Below are 13,258 nucleotides of genomic sequence, written 5' to 3' on the forward strand. Positions count from 1 at the left end.
ACAGTTTAAGAGTAACTATGATGAAAATTCAAATACATTCCCTTCTTGCCTTTTGTTGCCTTAATATTTTACCTAATGGAGCCTAGCAAAGTGTCTGGGAGCACTGATTCCCCTTTTCCTCAGAAATGCTCCTTTGCAACTACTGCATGAAATTCTCATGTTGCCACAATTGTATGTGCCCAACAAACAGATTGAGACTCTTAATTCAGGTACCTGCAAATCAGAAACCCTGATGACTGGAATATAATTGTCTTTACTGCTAATCCCAATGCATTAAGCAACCAAATGCCTTTTAGTCTGTAATCTCAAAAATCACTTAGTGGCACAATAAACTGTTACGTAAAAGTAGCAATGAGTGAGGTCTTGATAACTCCAAGTAAGAAAAAGTAAAGGCAGCATTGAAGGAAACCCACCTGAAATTCTGCATGAATTGCCGAAATTTGCTGGCTCTCTTGGCCAATGGCACAATGACATTAATAAGTGTGTCAGCCATATTGACATTTTCATTTTTCACTTTCATTACAGGACCAAATGGCCGGAATAAAACAATCTTCTTGAACTGATGTTTTGCATCTCCTTTGAAAGTCAGCTCATACAATGTGCCTTTATTTTTTTCTGTGCGGTAGATCCCTGCATAAAAACAAAAATGAAGAGATTTTTGGATTAAAGTTGGGCTCCTGGGGGGAAAAAAAAAAAAAGAGAAAGTCTTAAGTTGATACACCCAAGAAAATGCAGCAGAGGCAATGAGATATTTACTTCTGAACCAAAACACAGTCCACCATCATTCAGAGGAGGCCATCACTGTAGCAAGGACAGAGCCCTGGGTTGCAGGAGCTCTTTGGTATTCTTGCAGGCACTTTCCAAGGCTTGGCTGAGTTACAAACCCCTGAAGGTTACCAGCTGCTCACTCTCAGTATAACTCAGCAGACATAATGTCCTTATTTTTCAGACTGCTCCAATTGCACACTGCAGACATGCATAGCAATGGGATGCAGAGGGACTGCAAAGACAGTCTTCCTCTCTGCAACAGGAGGGATTAGGCCATCTCCTAGAAAGGCAATTTCCTGATGAGCACTGGGAGGTTCTCTGGAAAGTCCCCTTATAAAACTATGCAACCAGGCCCCAGCCAGCAACTTCACCCACTGCCAGTCAGGACAAAACTCTCCTGTTACTCAACTCTCAAGAGATTGATGTTTTCTTTATGAATACTCACTCCTGGTCAAGTAATAGTCTGCAAGGATGACGCTACAGTTTGTCAGAGGCTAGGCCAGGATATTTAATTCATACAATCATGTATTTATTTTCTATATGGAAGGAACTTTTAACATACTTGATAGGCGTAATTGATCTGGTTCATGCTGAGGGCCAGCATGAACTATAAAAGTCTTGATCATGCCCCACTGAAATACTGTAATATCCTAAATGAGATCAAGTTGCCAAAAAGGCTATAGATTTTAACCACTCTAAACAATACTCCGGTCCCTACAGTGTATACTGAAATAAAGCTTTTTCACTGGCAAATCCATTAGGTTTAAGAAAGAAAAAATAATTATAATTCTACTCATTAAGCTACTGTAAACATCTTAACAACTTAATCAGTACAAGAGTATAATTGCAATGCCATCCATCTCTTGCAGAAGTTAAAAGAGACAAGCACTAATGTCTTGAAAAAACTCCTCCTCTTAACCTCTCCTCTCCTCTCCTCTCCTCTCTAGCTAGGAAGCATAGCTTCTTTTGCTTACGAAAAACAAGACCAAAATGAGGCTTGCTTTTTTAAAAAAAATTTGGTTATTCCCTGATGTGTAACATTGCTGGGCATCTGACCCATAGACTGTCAGCTCTGTCTGTATTTCTTGGAAGGTCTGCGTCAAAGTTTTCTTCAAAGAGCAAAGTGACATAATCTCTTCATCTCGTATTGCAGCTTTTACATTGGTATAATCAAAAGACTAATGAGGTGCGATTTTATCTGGAGAGATTTCTGTGGACTGTCTTATCTTCACTATCATTCTCCAAGAGTTTTATTCTTAATGAACACTTCAGCTGGTTAATAATATATGCATATTTACTGATCTGTTATTCACTTCATGTTTTATTTTTCATATAAGCTGATTCAACAAAAACTCCAATTCTCCTCACATAGCGAATGAATCTAGGGAGATAGCAGCTCCATAATTCTTTTACTGCTAATCTTTTACTGCCCTTGACTCTTCTTAGTTTTTTTCATAAAGTCTGCCCAAGCTGCAGACCATGAAGTACATCTGTTACTGAACTGGAGCTCATCTGAATAGTGACCTAATAATCCCTCCTGTTCCTGATAGTTCCTCTTAATAGTTCCTCCTCTCTGGCCACCAGGAGGAGATTTCCTCCTCCTGGTGACCAGAGAATAGAAATCTGGGCCTTTGAATTCTGCTTACCCATTTAATCTTATAGAAGGCCTTCTGATGATCCGAGTGCATTGTTGGGTGTACTCATTTGTTTAGGCAGTTTTTGAGCACAGGTTTTACCAAAGAAATTTGTGTTAGAAAGGCACCCTTTCAACATTCAGCTAAACAAAATTCTAAATTAAATCTGATTTGCATTCTCTTTAGAGATAAATTGATAGAATTGTTTCACTTGTTTGACATAGTGAACTGACATTTTTCATAATAAAAAAGACCTAAATTAAATTAACAAATCTAATAGTATCTACCACACAACATCTCAGCTTTTGCTTTTACATTCTCTTCTACCTACCCCAGCCAAGAAACAATGATCCCACAAATACCACTTCCCTAGAGAGATGTGCTGCACAATAAAGGAAGCCTTGCCAAATAAGAAGTACTTTAAAGAAGAATGCAAGTTGTGACCTGCCTGAGATCCCTCCTATACACACAGAGACTGCTTCTAATTCTGTAGTTTTGTTTTTGTTTATTACTTCTACTACAGCTGAAAACAGGTGGGTTAGGTGAAGGCAAGGTTTCCTTGTGCAAAATGGTAATCCAAGAATTTATAATCCTAACCATTTATACTGAAGAGAACTGTATGCAAGTTTAATGCCTCTAATTAAATATGGCTATTCTTGATGCATATTTAAACTATTTGTTTTCCATTTTTAAGCATGTTCTTTCCTTTTAAAGTATCTTCTTTTAGAAGCAGAGAACAAAGTGATTTGCCCAAGGACAGGCAGTGAGCCTTGGAAATGTCTGAATGTCTTGAGTCACTCTGGCAACTCACCCCACAGAACATCCTGCCTTTTACAATTTTTTTCCATTTCCAAAAGCTCTACTTTATTTGTGCCACCAAGACTTTCTACGTGATTCAGGAAGGTGTGTCAAGCAGCCTCAATTCCAAGATATGAACTATAAGGAGAGGAAAAAGTAGTCTCAAAAGAGTAAACAAAAACCCCTTTTTCTTAAAAGGTTGCTTCTGAAATGAAAGCCTTGGAAAGCCTAGATATTCAATATGGATAAAAAAAAGGTTAACTGATCATCTATTGTTTCCATTACGAGCATATATATTTCAGAATATGCACCATTCCTTTCAGAGGTAGGGAGAAATGTCAAAGCCTTTAGAAATCCAATGTAAAAAAGTAAACAGGAGCTCTGTGTCAGCAGATAGAATAGCCCTAAGATGAAGGAAAAAAACAAATGAGAAGCAAAAATGGCCTGGCCCGAAGAATTGATGAAAGAGCTGTAAGTCTCCAGTCTTCAAAACAGCAATTCCCAGGGCTCTCTGAAAAAATTGAAAATACCTGATATCTATTCATCATCAGCAGGGCAGGCAAACAAATGTCACCTACGTGGATCTACATGAAATATGTAACTAGCAAACAGCCATGCATTCTTAACAAAATATTGTTGAATGGATGACAATTCCAGCCTCAGTTCCACAGACTACAAGCTTCAAGTCTCCTAGTCGCTTCAAGTCTCCTACTAGAAACACTCCCTGGGTTCATGTTCATTAGTTGCCTTCTGTTAGACTATGTAGGAGCCACTATGAGGATTTATCAGAATTTGTTTGTCCCCATTTTAACTCAGTACTACAGTGGTCTTCCACTTCACATGCAGTAAAATACAGCATCTTATCCTTTGATGAAAACTGTCATTCCTTTCTCCCAATACGCTTCCATGGCAAAATTCCATCAGAGAGACCACTACCAGTAGCTGCCCATTTGAGAAAGCAAAGCTACTCCCTTTTCATTTGCCTCTGAGACATTGATTAAAATTCCAGTCACTAGACAGCCACATACTTCAAGTAGGAAAACTTATGATCCAGCATATTTGAAGGTGTTATGGCAGGGCATTTCTTAAGCAATCCAGGGATTTTCTGGAACTGTTCATATTAGGAAAGAGTATCATCAGGGAGTGATTCCACTCACTTATGGAACACACTACTGAGGCTTGTCAGAGTCTCTGAGTTATTAATCTCCATCTCTGAGAAAATTAAGGACTCCCAGATCTATTCAGCATTGCTGCTATTTACATAAATCAATGACCAGACCTGTTATACTGCTTTCTGAGCAACTGGCTTTCGACTGGAAACAGAGCAGTCCTTTGCCTGCTTATAATACACAGAAATTTCTGATTTTTTCCCATGCTGTTTCTTACTGACTCCCCTTGGCAGAAAGCTAGTGAACTTGGTACATAAGTGGGAGGAATATGGGAGAGTGGGGAGATTATAGCAGCTGAACAGCCCAAGTGCCTCTGTCAAGAGAGAAGTTAAGCAGAGCAGCAACCAGATGGATACATCTTGAGCTCCAGGGAGAAGGTGTGTCTCTCTTGGCTTTGATTAAAGGAGGGGTGGAAATGGAAAATTCCACTATGTGTCAGCTATTACTCTGGAAGGAGAACTGAGAATCCTATCCAAATCTCATGTAACAGCAAATCTGCTGAGGAGGAGTTTAACTCAGATGTAAACTACTAGGGTCAGTCTAACTTCCAAGCACAAGTAATTCTGGCTAGAAACTGAAGACGATGCAACACTAATTTTAAGATACCCCAGCCACAGAGACAAAACATTTCTCCTTAAATGCAAGAAGTGTTTGAAGAAACATTTCCCCCTGCAAACAACAACACCCATGCCTGTTGGCATATGCTAGCAATGAACTAGTACTGAAGAAGTGATAGCAGGTGCCAGATGTGATCCACAAGAAAAGAAAAATCCACACAGGAGGCCCAAGAAAACGAGATTACTGTGCACAACTCTATGTTCTAGCAAGACTTGGGATCAGCAACACTTTACTTGAGTAAAGCTGGTGTCAAAGGCATCTCTGAATAGAGCAGAAACAAGGACACAAATCCCACATACTGACAGCAGCAGTTCAGATTTTAAATCCTGTCTCTGACCCTAATTACCTGATTTTCATTCCAGCACATCTCTCCATTTGATCAACCTTAAGATGAGAGTGGTAGCTCCACGTTTAACATAAGAGGCACACAGCTTTTGTGTGCTATTATTGCTAAAGCAGCTGGAAAACACTTAAACGGTAAGTGCTATTCCTTTCAGTGCAAATCTGGGCATTCTCAGAAGTCTCCAGATGCCCACAGCAGGTCCAGAAAATGAAAACAGCTGGCTTGGTCACTGGGTTAACAGACTCATGGTTGCTGTGTTGCTGGACTTAGTATAAGTTGCCAGAAGCTGACACAGAATCCAGCTTATTACTCACTGTGTAGGCAGTAGCACCTGCACAGCACTGTTTCCAAAACAAGTTCAGAGTGCAAACTATACTTGAAATGCAGAACTGGAACAGATAACTCAGTCCTCCCTACACATACTGAAGTTACACAGCAATGTATTTATCCTTTGATTGGCAGTTTTTTCCACTCTTGGGAGAATGAAGTTGGGGGAAAAGTGAGTGACAAGAGGTGACAGAGACCTTGAAAGGGATTTGGCAGGAAAATGTTCTGCCAAGTTGCTTTGTTTCTAGCCTCAATACATGGATCACTGTATTTGCAAAAAAATCAGTCTGCACAGATTAGTGAGAGTTAGAATTTATTCCCATGCACCTACAGAAGCCATTTGTTTCTGCCCTGCAGGGGAGGACACAAGGAAGGTTCCTTGAGCTCAGACTGAGCTGCACACAGGCCTCCAGATTCTTGACCTCCCAAGTCACGTGAAAGGCTTCCTCCCTCTGGAGTATTTCAGCATGGTATAAGAAAGCCAGCAAGACCATTAGTGCATGAAGAACCTCCAGCAATAGTATGCATCTCTTTCCCCCATCTTTCTGCACTTGTTCCCCAAGCACAGCACTGGTACCCAGTCAAAGACTCTTGATTGTGCATAAAGGCAGGCTCACAGCTTAGCTGATATTGAGCAACATGTGGCAGGAAATATCTCCTATCTCCTCACCCTCTTGCATGGAAGAGCTGGTGCCAAACAGTCATACATGCTTGTTCGGCACCTATAAAAACTGTATAAATGCATTTTTAAAAGATAAACTGAATAACAAATAGAAAGGAGGAGAATGGCAGCATGGATATGAACTGCAGTTGCCAATGTTAACTTTGGAAATAGGTCTGGGATTGCAGCCTGGTCAGTCACTCTTTGCTTTGTCAATTCTGAGGCAAGTGCATGACTAGAGAGCTGTGAGCACCCATTGGTGTCACTACAGGTGACTGGCAGGCTTTTTTGTCACTAAGTCCTGTTCTCCAGGAAAGCTGCCATTTTTCAATTGTGCCTGAAACATCCTCACTAGGTCATAGCATTAACACCATCCCAGAAACCTGTCCTCTGACACAGCTCACATCTCCTTCAGCAACTCAGTCACACCAGAACTCTTCCCCAGCACCGTGTGGACCTTCCAACCTGTTCTCTGCATACGAACCTTCAACAAAGTCGGAGGCTGTGTATACACGGGGTTTTGCTTTGCTGGCCCCATCTGGCTTGTTCAAGCTCCCCACTGCTAACTCAATCACCTCTATCAGCTCATCTCGCTTGTCCTTCCTCACGGGTTTCTCCTCTGGGTGCCGTGTCAGCCCTGTCTCCAGCTGGTACACCTTCTGGAGGGTGAAGCTTTCAAAGGGCACTGCCGCATACTCTGTGGACAGCTTAACACCACTGTGCACCTCTGCTTTGTCTACTTGGGAACGGAGGAAAGCCAACAGGTTGGCCTGGGCCTTCTCTGGCTTACTGTGGTCAAGCTGAATGTCCAAGGAGTCTGGGTACTGGTTCTGCATGTTCTTAAGCTGCTCAGTCCTGCCCTGGAGCTCAGCCTTCAACTGGGCAATTTGTTTCTTCAAGCTGATGATGTAATTGCGCTGTTGCTCTTCTCGCTCTTGCAGAATGGCTTCATATCCCTCCTTCACAGTCGGACCGTGCACCCTGGGCAAGGCAAGCTGCTGGTTGTCACCCTTGGGTGTGCAAGCCAACATATAAACAATAGACATTGAGCAACAGGCCACCACCAACAGGCCTACAAGTCGGGGAAGAAATAGAATAAATCCTCGTCGGAACATCATATCTCAAAAAGCAGTCTAACCCCACACATGCAACAGTTCTTATATCCATGCAGTGCCACAGAGGCCTCTGGTCTTGGAGTACTCTTACACAGATGCATGTATGTGCTGGAACTGGTTTCTCAGCTCTCTTGAAATGTGTGCTCTGCCTCTATATGGAGCTCTCTCTGGTGTATACCCAGCAGGATAAAAAGACAAGTTGTGAAGCAGACAGGACACCTCCTGATCCTCGTGGCAACACCTGTGTTGCTGCAATGTGATCAGCTGGTGGCTGACGGAGCCTGAGGACCTGAAAGATAAATGACAAAGACAGACAAGTTAGAATCTGGTCATTCAGTCTCGACCATTTCAGTCCTGAACATTTACAGTGTTTTAATTTATCTTGTTTCTCAGCTGCTCTAGCACATCTCAAAGCTGTGAAGTACTTGGGCTAAGACCCTAAAGGTTCCAAGATCCTTATGTGGAAAATCCTGTATGCATCCCTTTCATTGTTAATAATATGGCTTGGCCCATTGCCTGTGGAAAACTAGTCCAGGCCTCAAAGACTCCCATGCTTCAGAATGACTAGGAAGTGTCTAGTGATCAGATGCTAAAGTGCTCAGTTCATCCAAGCATTGATGGCCCTTCAGATGTTCTCAGATCTTGGAGTGTTCACTCAAGTTTGACTCAGTCGCACAGCTATCACATACATTTTAGTTTCCAGGCATGTTTTTTTCAAAATACCAGGTGACAAATATGGTCCATTCGAACATATGAAGCCTGACCTGAAGCAGAAATCTGACAACCAGAAAACTAAAAACTGTTATCAAGGCAAATTACTGCAACTATGATTGTTTGACATATCCTACCAGATGCTCCCGTAAAAACCAAATAATGAGGAAGAGGATATTTTCCAGGAACACTCAGACTGATTTTACTCAAAATCAGCAGAAGCTTTGTTGCAATTTTGAAACTGCCATCATTACACACTATTTTAACATTTCAAACCCTCTTCTGTTTCTTATAACATTGTGGAAAAGCTGTGCAAAAATGTACAGTACTACTGTGTTTTCCAGTCTGCCCAGGACTATAGACCACACAGACGGTAGAATTGTAACATTATCATTTTTAATAAAACTTCTTCAAGTATGTATAGAAAAGGGAAAAAATTAGATCATTGAAGTTGAATATTGATCTAGCTATAAGCTACATTAAAACAATTCTGCTCAGAACATTAACAGAGGGATTTTCAAAATCCCTTGAATTTGGCTCAAACCCATGTTGGTGCAAGGAACTTCATAATTTACTCAGCTGACTGTACACTTATGTCAAAGCTGAGTAACATCCTAGATTATGCATTGTTAGACAGAAACCAAATCAAATTAACCCCTTGATGCTCTCCCCTTGGATGCATGCATGACTTGATGACACTCTTTTGACAGAGACAGTCACAGTCCTTTTAGGCATACATCCTTGCTGGCACATCCTTGAGTAAAACATTTTGACTATGAATAAGACTTTCAGAGTTACTTTCAGTTATTTCTAGTCTCAAATCAAAGTCTTATGTAGGACTTTTTATAACTGCTCTATGGTTCCCCCCCTCTGTCTTGACTGACTATTACTCCATATGCAGCAGAAACACAGAGATATTTCTGATGTTTGGACTGTTATTATTTTATCAGTTTGCAGAGCTTCTGGGAAAAAACCCAACTTTGAGCAGGAATTGAGGGGGCTGGAATGAGCCATAAAAATAGTACTGTATTTTTTTCATAGTAATGCTAAATTACTTTTAGAGCATTTATAGGATTCTCCAGAAAATTTTAGCATTTTCAAAGGAAGACTTGCTGATTTTCAAGAAAATATTCAAGCATCAGGAGAAAAGGACAGGATGAAGTTGGTGCCCTTACCTTTTTGATGTGATCTTCTTTTTGGAACATCTTGATCTGCTGCAGCTTCTTCTCAGTTTGCCAAAATCATTGCCTGTTTATCTCCCTTCTTATGCCTTCCCCAGAAAATGCGTGTACTATGAAAAGCACTGTCAACTTCGGAACACCTCTTCATTGCTTTCACATTTGTCAGCTGCCTACATCTTCAGTCTGTCTCTCGTGTGGTGAAAGGCTGTAGTGGAGACGCTTCCTATGGATGCACTAAAAATGTTGGCCTCCTGAAATGTAAAGGAGCTTGTCAAAGCAGGGAAAATTAATCTGGGCATTTCTAACTGTACAACAGATCTGGCTAGAAGACTGTAAGAAGGTAGTGTGCAGGGAGACAGGGTCAGGAAGTGGTGAGATGTAGTACATAAAACACTGCTGTGCTTGTATGCTTCCCTTCACACAATTAGTCCATTGACTGAATTGGCAGAAGCTGAACATCAGTGAAAGGATTAGTTGTACTAACATGGCATAAACTGAAATTACATCTCAATGGCTTAGATAAACACACTATTTCATTTCTATAAGCAGCAACAGATTTGAGTTTTGGGCAAAGAGCTCTTCAAATGTTGACCTTAGAATATATGTGTATATAGATAGCTATCTTCACCAAAATATAGTATCTCTCTCTTCAGGGTACTATCTCTTTTCTATATAGTTTTCTGGTTTGAAATCCCCCCATCAAAGATGCATCTTTATAAATATATCAGGACAGTAAATTAACAGAGCTACTTTGTCCTTTGAAACATCATTTTAATAGTAAGGAATTGAGACCATGGGGACTTTACCCTTCTTCACAGGGATTTTTCCATCCATCATGACTGGAGGCACCCTGACAAGAAGCTTTCATTGCTTGCCCTCTAGATCTGTCTTATTAAATTGTACTGGTAGCTTCAGTGGCATTGCCTTAGAGTGACTGACATTTAAATATACAGCTGTTACTGTACTACTATCTCATGGGCATGCTTGTGAAAGGAGTCCCAATCCAGGTGAGTGCCAAAAAAAGCAGATTACTTTAAATCAACACCAAAGGTGGTCACAGCTTAGGCATCTCAGCTGCACAGGCAAGTACCAGAAAGCCAGGGATGGTAACTCCTCCTAACAACCATTCTGTTGATTTCACCAGACCAACATGGTTTCACACCAACTGAAATGAAGATAAATTGAAACGTCAGGGTTTTTTTTCCAGGAACTGACAAAAACGCCTCTGTATTTCACAGCAATCAGCTGCATCAAGTAGTATTAGTCTCTCTGCAAAGAGAAGCTGTAACAAATATGCAGTGATTAGTCTGGTGGCTGAGAAAAAGGACATTAATTCTAAAAGAGTCTTCACTTGCAAAAACATCTTCAACCTCAGTTCAACCTGTTATCCCAGCCAGAGGTCAACTCAGCTAACAGAGGTGCTTTTCACTTGTTTTCAAGCAGCCTAGACCCAAAAAATGCTCTAAACTCAGAAATAGATTCTGTCATCACCCTAAGCACTCTGTAAACATTTCTGCACAGAGGAAGGCACTGCACCCAATCACAGGGAGTGGCAAAACCCAAAGTTGGTTGGTTTAAAATTTCAGATAGTATGCACCCATCACTGTTTCTCACCAATATCTGGATTTTTATTGGATTGTAAAGATGCATTTAATTCATCTCTGCACAGAAATGACAATGCATTTTAAGTCTGAATTTTTGACTCTTGAAAAACCACATTGAGAATCTGTGCAGGAGAAAGGGACTCAAACCAAAGAATCTCTGTATATATATTTCCCCTCTGAGCTCCACAATCTCTGCAATCCTCATGTTGAGGACAGAAATGAATGGCAAAAGCTCAGTCATATTTGCAGAGGCAATGATCTCTCATCATACATGACACGAGCAATACCAGATAATTCCATGCTTTTAAGTATTTTCTGCCACAGCTTCTTATTGTAGGTGTAAGTCAGACTGGCAACTCCCATTTTAGCTCACAAAACTTTGAAATGCCTATTATTTTCTTTTCTTTTTTTTTTTTTTTTTTCAGTAGAGGCAGTAAGTGGCAGAAGCTGCAATTAGGTTTTGTGTAGGTGTTTGAAACATCTTCATTGAATAGCAGCACATGTCACTGTGAGATTTCACTAGAATCATAATAATCTCTGAATTGAGCTGTGGGGAGGAGGAAACAGATGTTCCACCCAGACTTTAAGTGCCTTACAAAAATAGAGAAAGACATTCTGCAGCCACTTGTAATTTGCCTTGAACTTCTTAATTACAAGGATTGTGCATAGCACTGCAGACAAATTAGTCTGCTTTAAATATTAGGAACAAGATTTTTCCCCTTAGGTTCTCAACAGAAATCCAAGACACTCAGCAGAATAGGACATGTCACAAGGATTAAAATTTATTCTCACGTAACAATTTACATATTTTATGCAAAAATTAATTATATTTCTCCTTATGGGCAGATCATCATTTCTTAACTACTTCTCAGCCCAGTTCATCTCTCCAGGGCTGAATTAAACAAAAGGCTGAATAGAGAAAAAAGTCTGTCTGATAAACTGACTGGGTGCCCCTTCTTAACTTTATTGTATTGTCCCCTGTTAAAAATTCCACTGCTCCCTCTTGGGCTGACACTCACACATTGCAAACAAACCACTCAAAGTCTTAGCATCTGGTTTCCAATCTTCAAATAAAGGATTAGTAAGAAATAGTATCCAGAATGACAATGCTAATAGTTGAAGGCAGTACTCTTAATTTCCTAATCTTTGATTCCAGAGTAATCTTCAACAGAAAATCTTACTTATATTGTCACATTCTCTCTCAGAAATTCTTAGCATCTAACCCTGCCCACAGAAGGACAATAACATGTTCCCCTCTGTAAATAACAATTACAGTCTGATCATCTTGCAAATAGGTTACAACAACTGTTAGAAGCTGACTTTGAAAGAAGAAACCCTCAAAACTTTAACAGTTCTGGAAATATTATATTTTCCTCTTGTAAGGGAACTGAGAAGCAGCTTACATTCCAGATATTGCTATAGGCTTCTCATTCTGGAAGCTACAAAACCAGTGCAGAAGTCTTAACTTTTGCCTTTTTTAGACTCCATTTCTGCTCATATAATTGGGCTTCTCTTATCAGGGTAAAGCAGTAACTTTATCTGCCATGCCATTTTAGCTGAATTCTGAAGTCCACGTGTACTTGTGTTAGACCATCCAGTTACATGTAGTCTCACTGCTTTTGAAGGCAACTTTCCCAAAGACAGTCCAGAAACAGAAGTCAAGATTACTCTGAAAGCCTTCTGCTGTCATATGCAGTAAACATGCCAGAGTTGTTTCAACTTTTACAGTGGCCATTATTACTGTTATAGTATACATCCAGTAATTATTATTTCTTGTACAGTGTCATTATTTCTGCTTTAAATAAAGCACTCTAAAGGAGTATTGAAGTCCCTTTGTTCTCCCAGTGCATACCTATTCTGTGTGGGGGTGTTTATCAATTTGCATACACACACAAGAGTGAAAACACATTTGCTTTCCTTTCTCCACTGTTAATCAAACTAGTTTTTAAGTAAAAAAAACCCACAGAGGTTAAGCAGTGATTAAGTTCCAACTACATATGAAAATAACCAGAGTAACAGAGTAACACCTAAAATTATCTCCACACACCAATAATATTGTTTTTTTCTGAGAAAAAAAAACATTATTTCAAGTTACTTCAACAACACTCCTAAAACTGCTTTCTCTGCCCAAGAACAATGTTATCTGTGTAAGACCTGGCAGTTTTCCAGAGACCAATAACCAGCCATTGCAAGGGTCTTTATCAGGAATGCTATTTTTTATATGAGGTACTCAGCTTTCCACTTCACAACCAAAACACAGTACCCTCCTCTGCTAAACACACTGTTCTATAGGTGTGTAACCTGCACATACCTCAGTGCAACTGTTGGC

At 40.2% G+C, this 13,258-nt stretch overlaps 1 protein-coding gene across 4 annotated transcripts in view; it reads right to left on the reverse strand.

Moving 5' to 3' along the window:
* Nucleotides 1-13,258, reverse strand: part of CSGALNACT1 (chondroitin sulfate N-acetylgalactosaminyltransferase 1) — a 42,279-nt gene that overhangs the window by 7,254 nt on the left and 21,767 nt on the right. For all 4 annotated transcript variants that reach the window (XM_083860985.1, XM_083860986.1, XM_083860987.1 and 1 more), the window contains 3 exons: nucleotides 9,320-9,576; nucleotides 6,803-7,722; nucleotides 414-630 (listed from right to left, as the gene is read on the reverse strand). In XM_083860985.1, the coding sequence (XP_083717111.1) occupies nucleotides 414-630; nucleotides 6,803-7,436 (851 nt within the window). In that variant the 5' untranslated portion in view covers nucleotides 7,437-7,722; nucleotides 9,320-9,576. The remainder of the gene's footprint in view (nucleotides 1-413; nucleotides 631-6,802; nucleotides 7,723-9,319; nucleotides 9,577-13,258) is intronic.

This window comes from Zosterops lateralis (genome assembly GCF_965231275.1).
Source record: "Zosterops lateralis genome assembly, chromosome: 5".
NCBI classification, from domain to species: Eukaryota; Metazoa; Chordata; class Aves; order Passeriformes; family Zosteropidae; genus Zosterops; species Zosterops lateralis.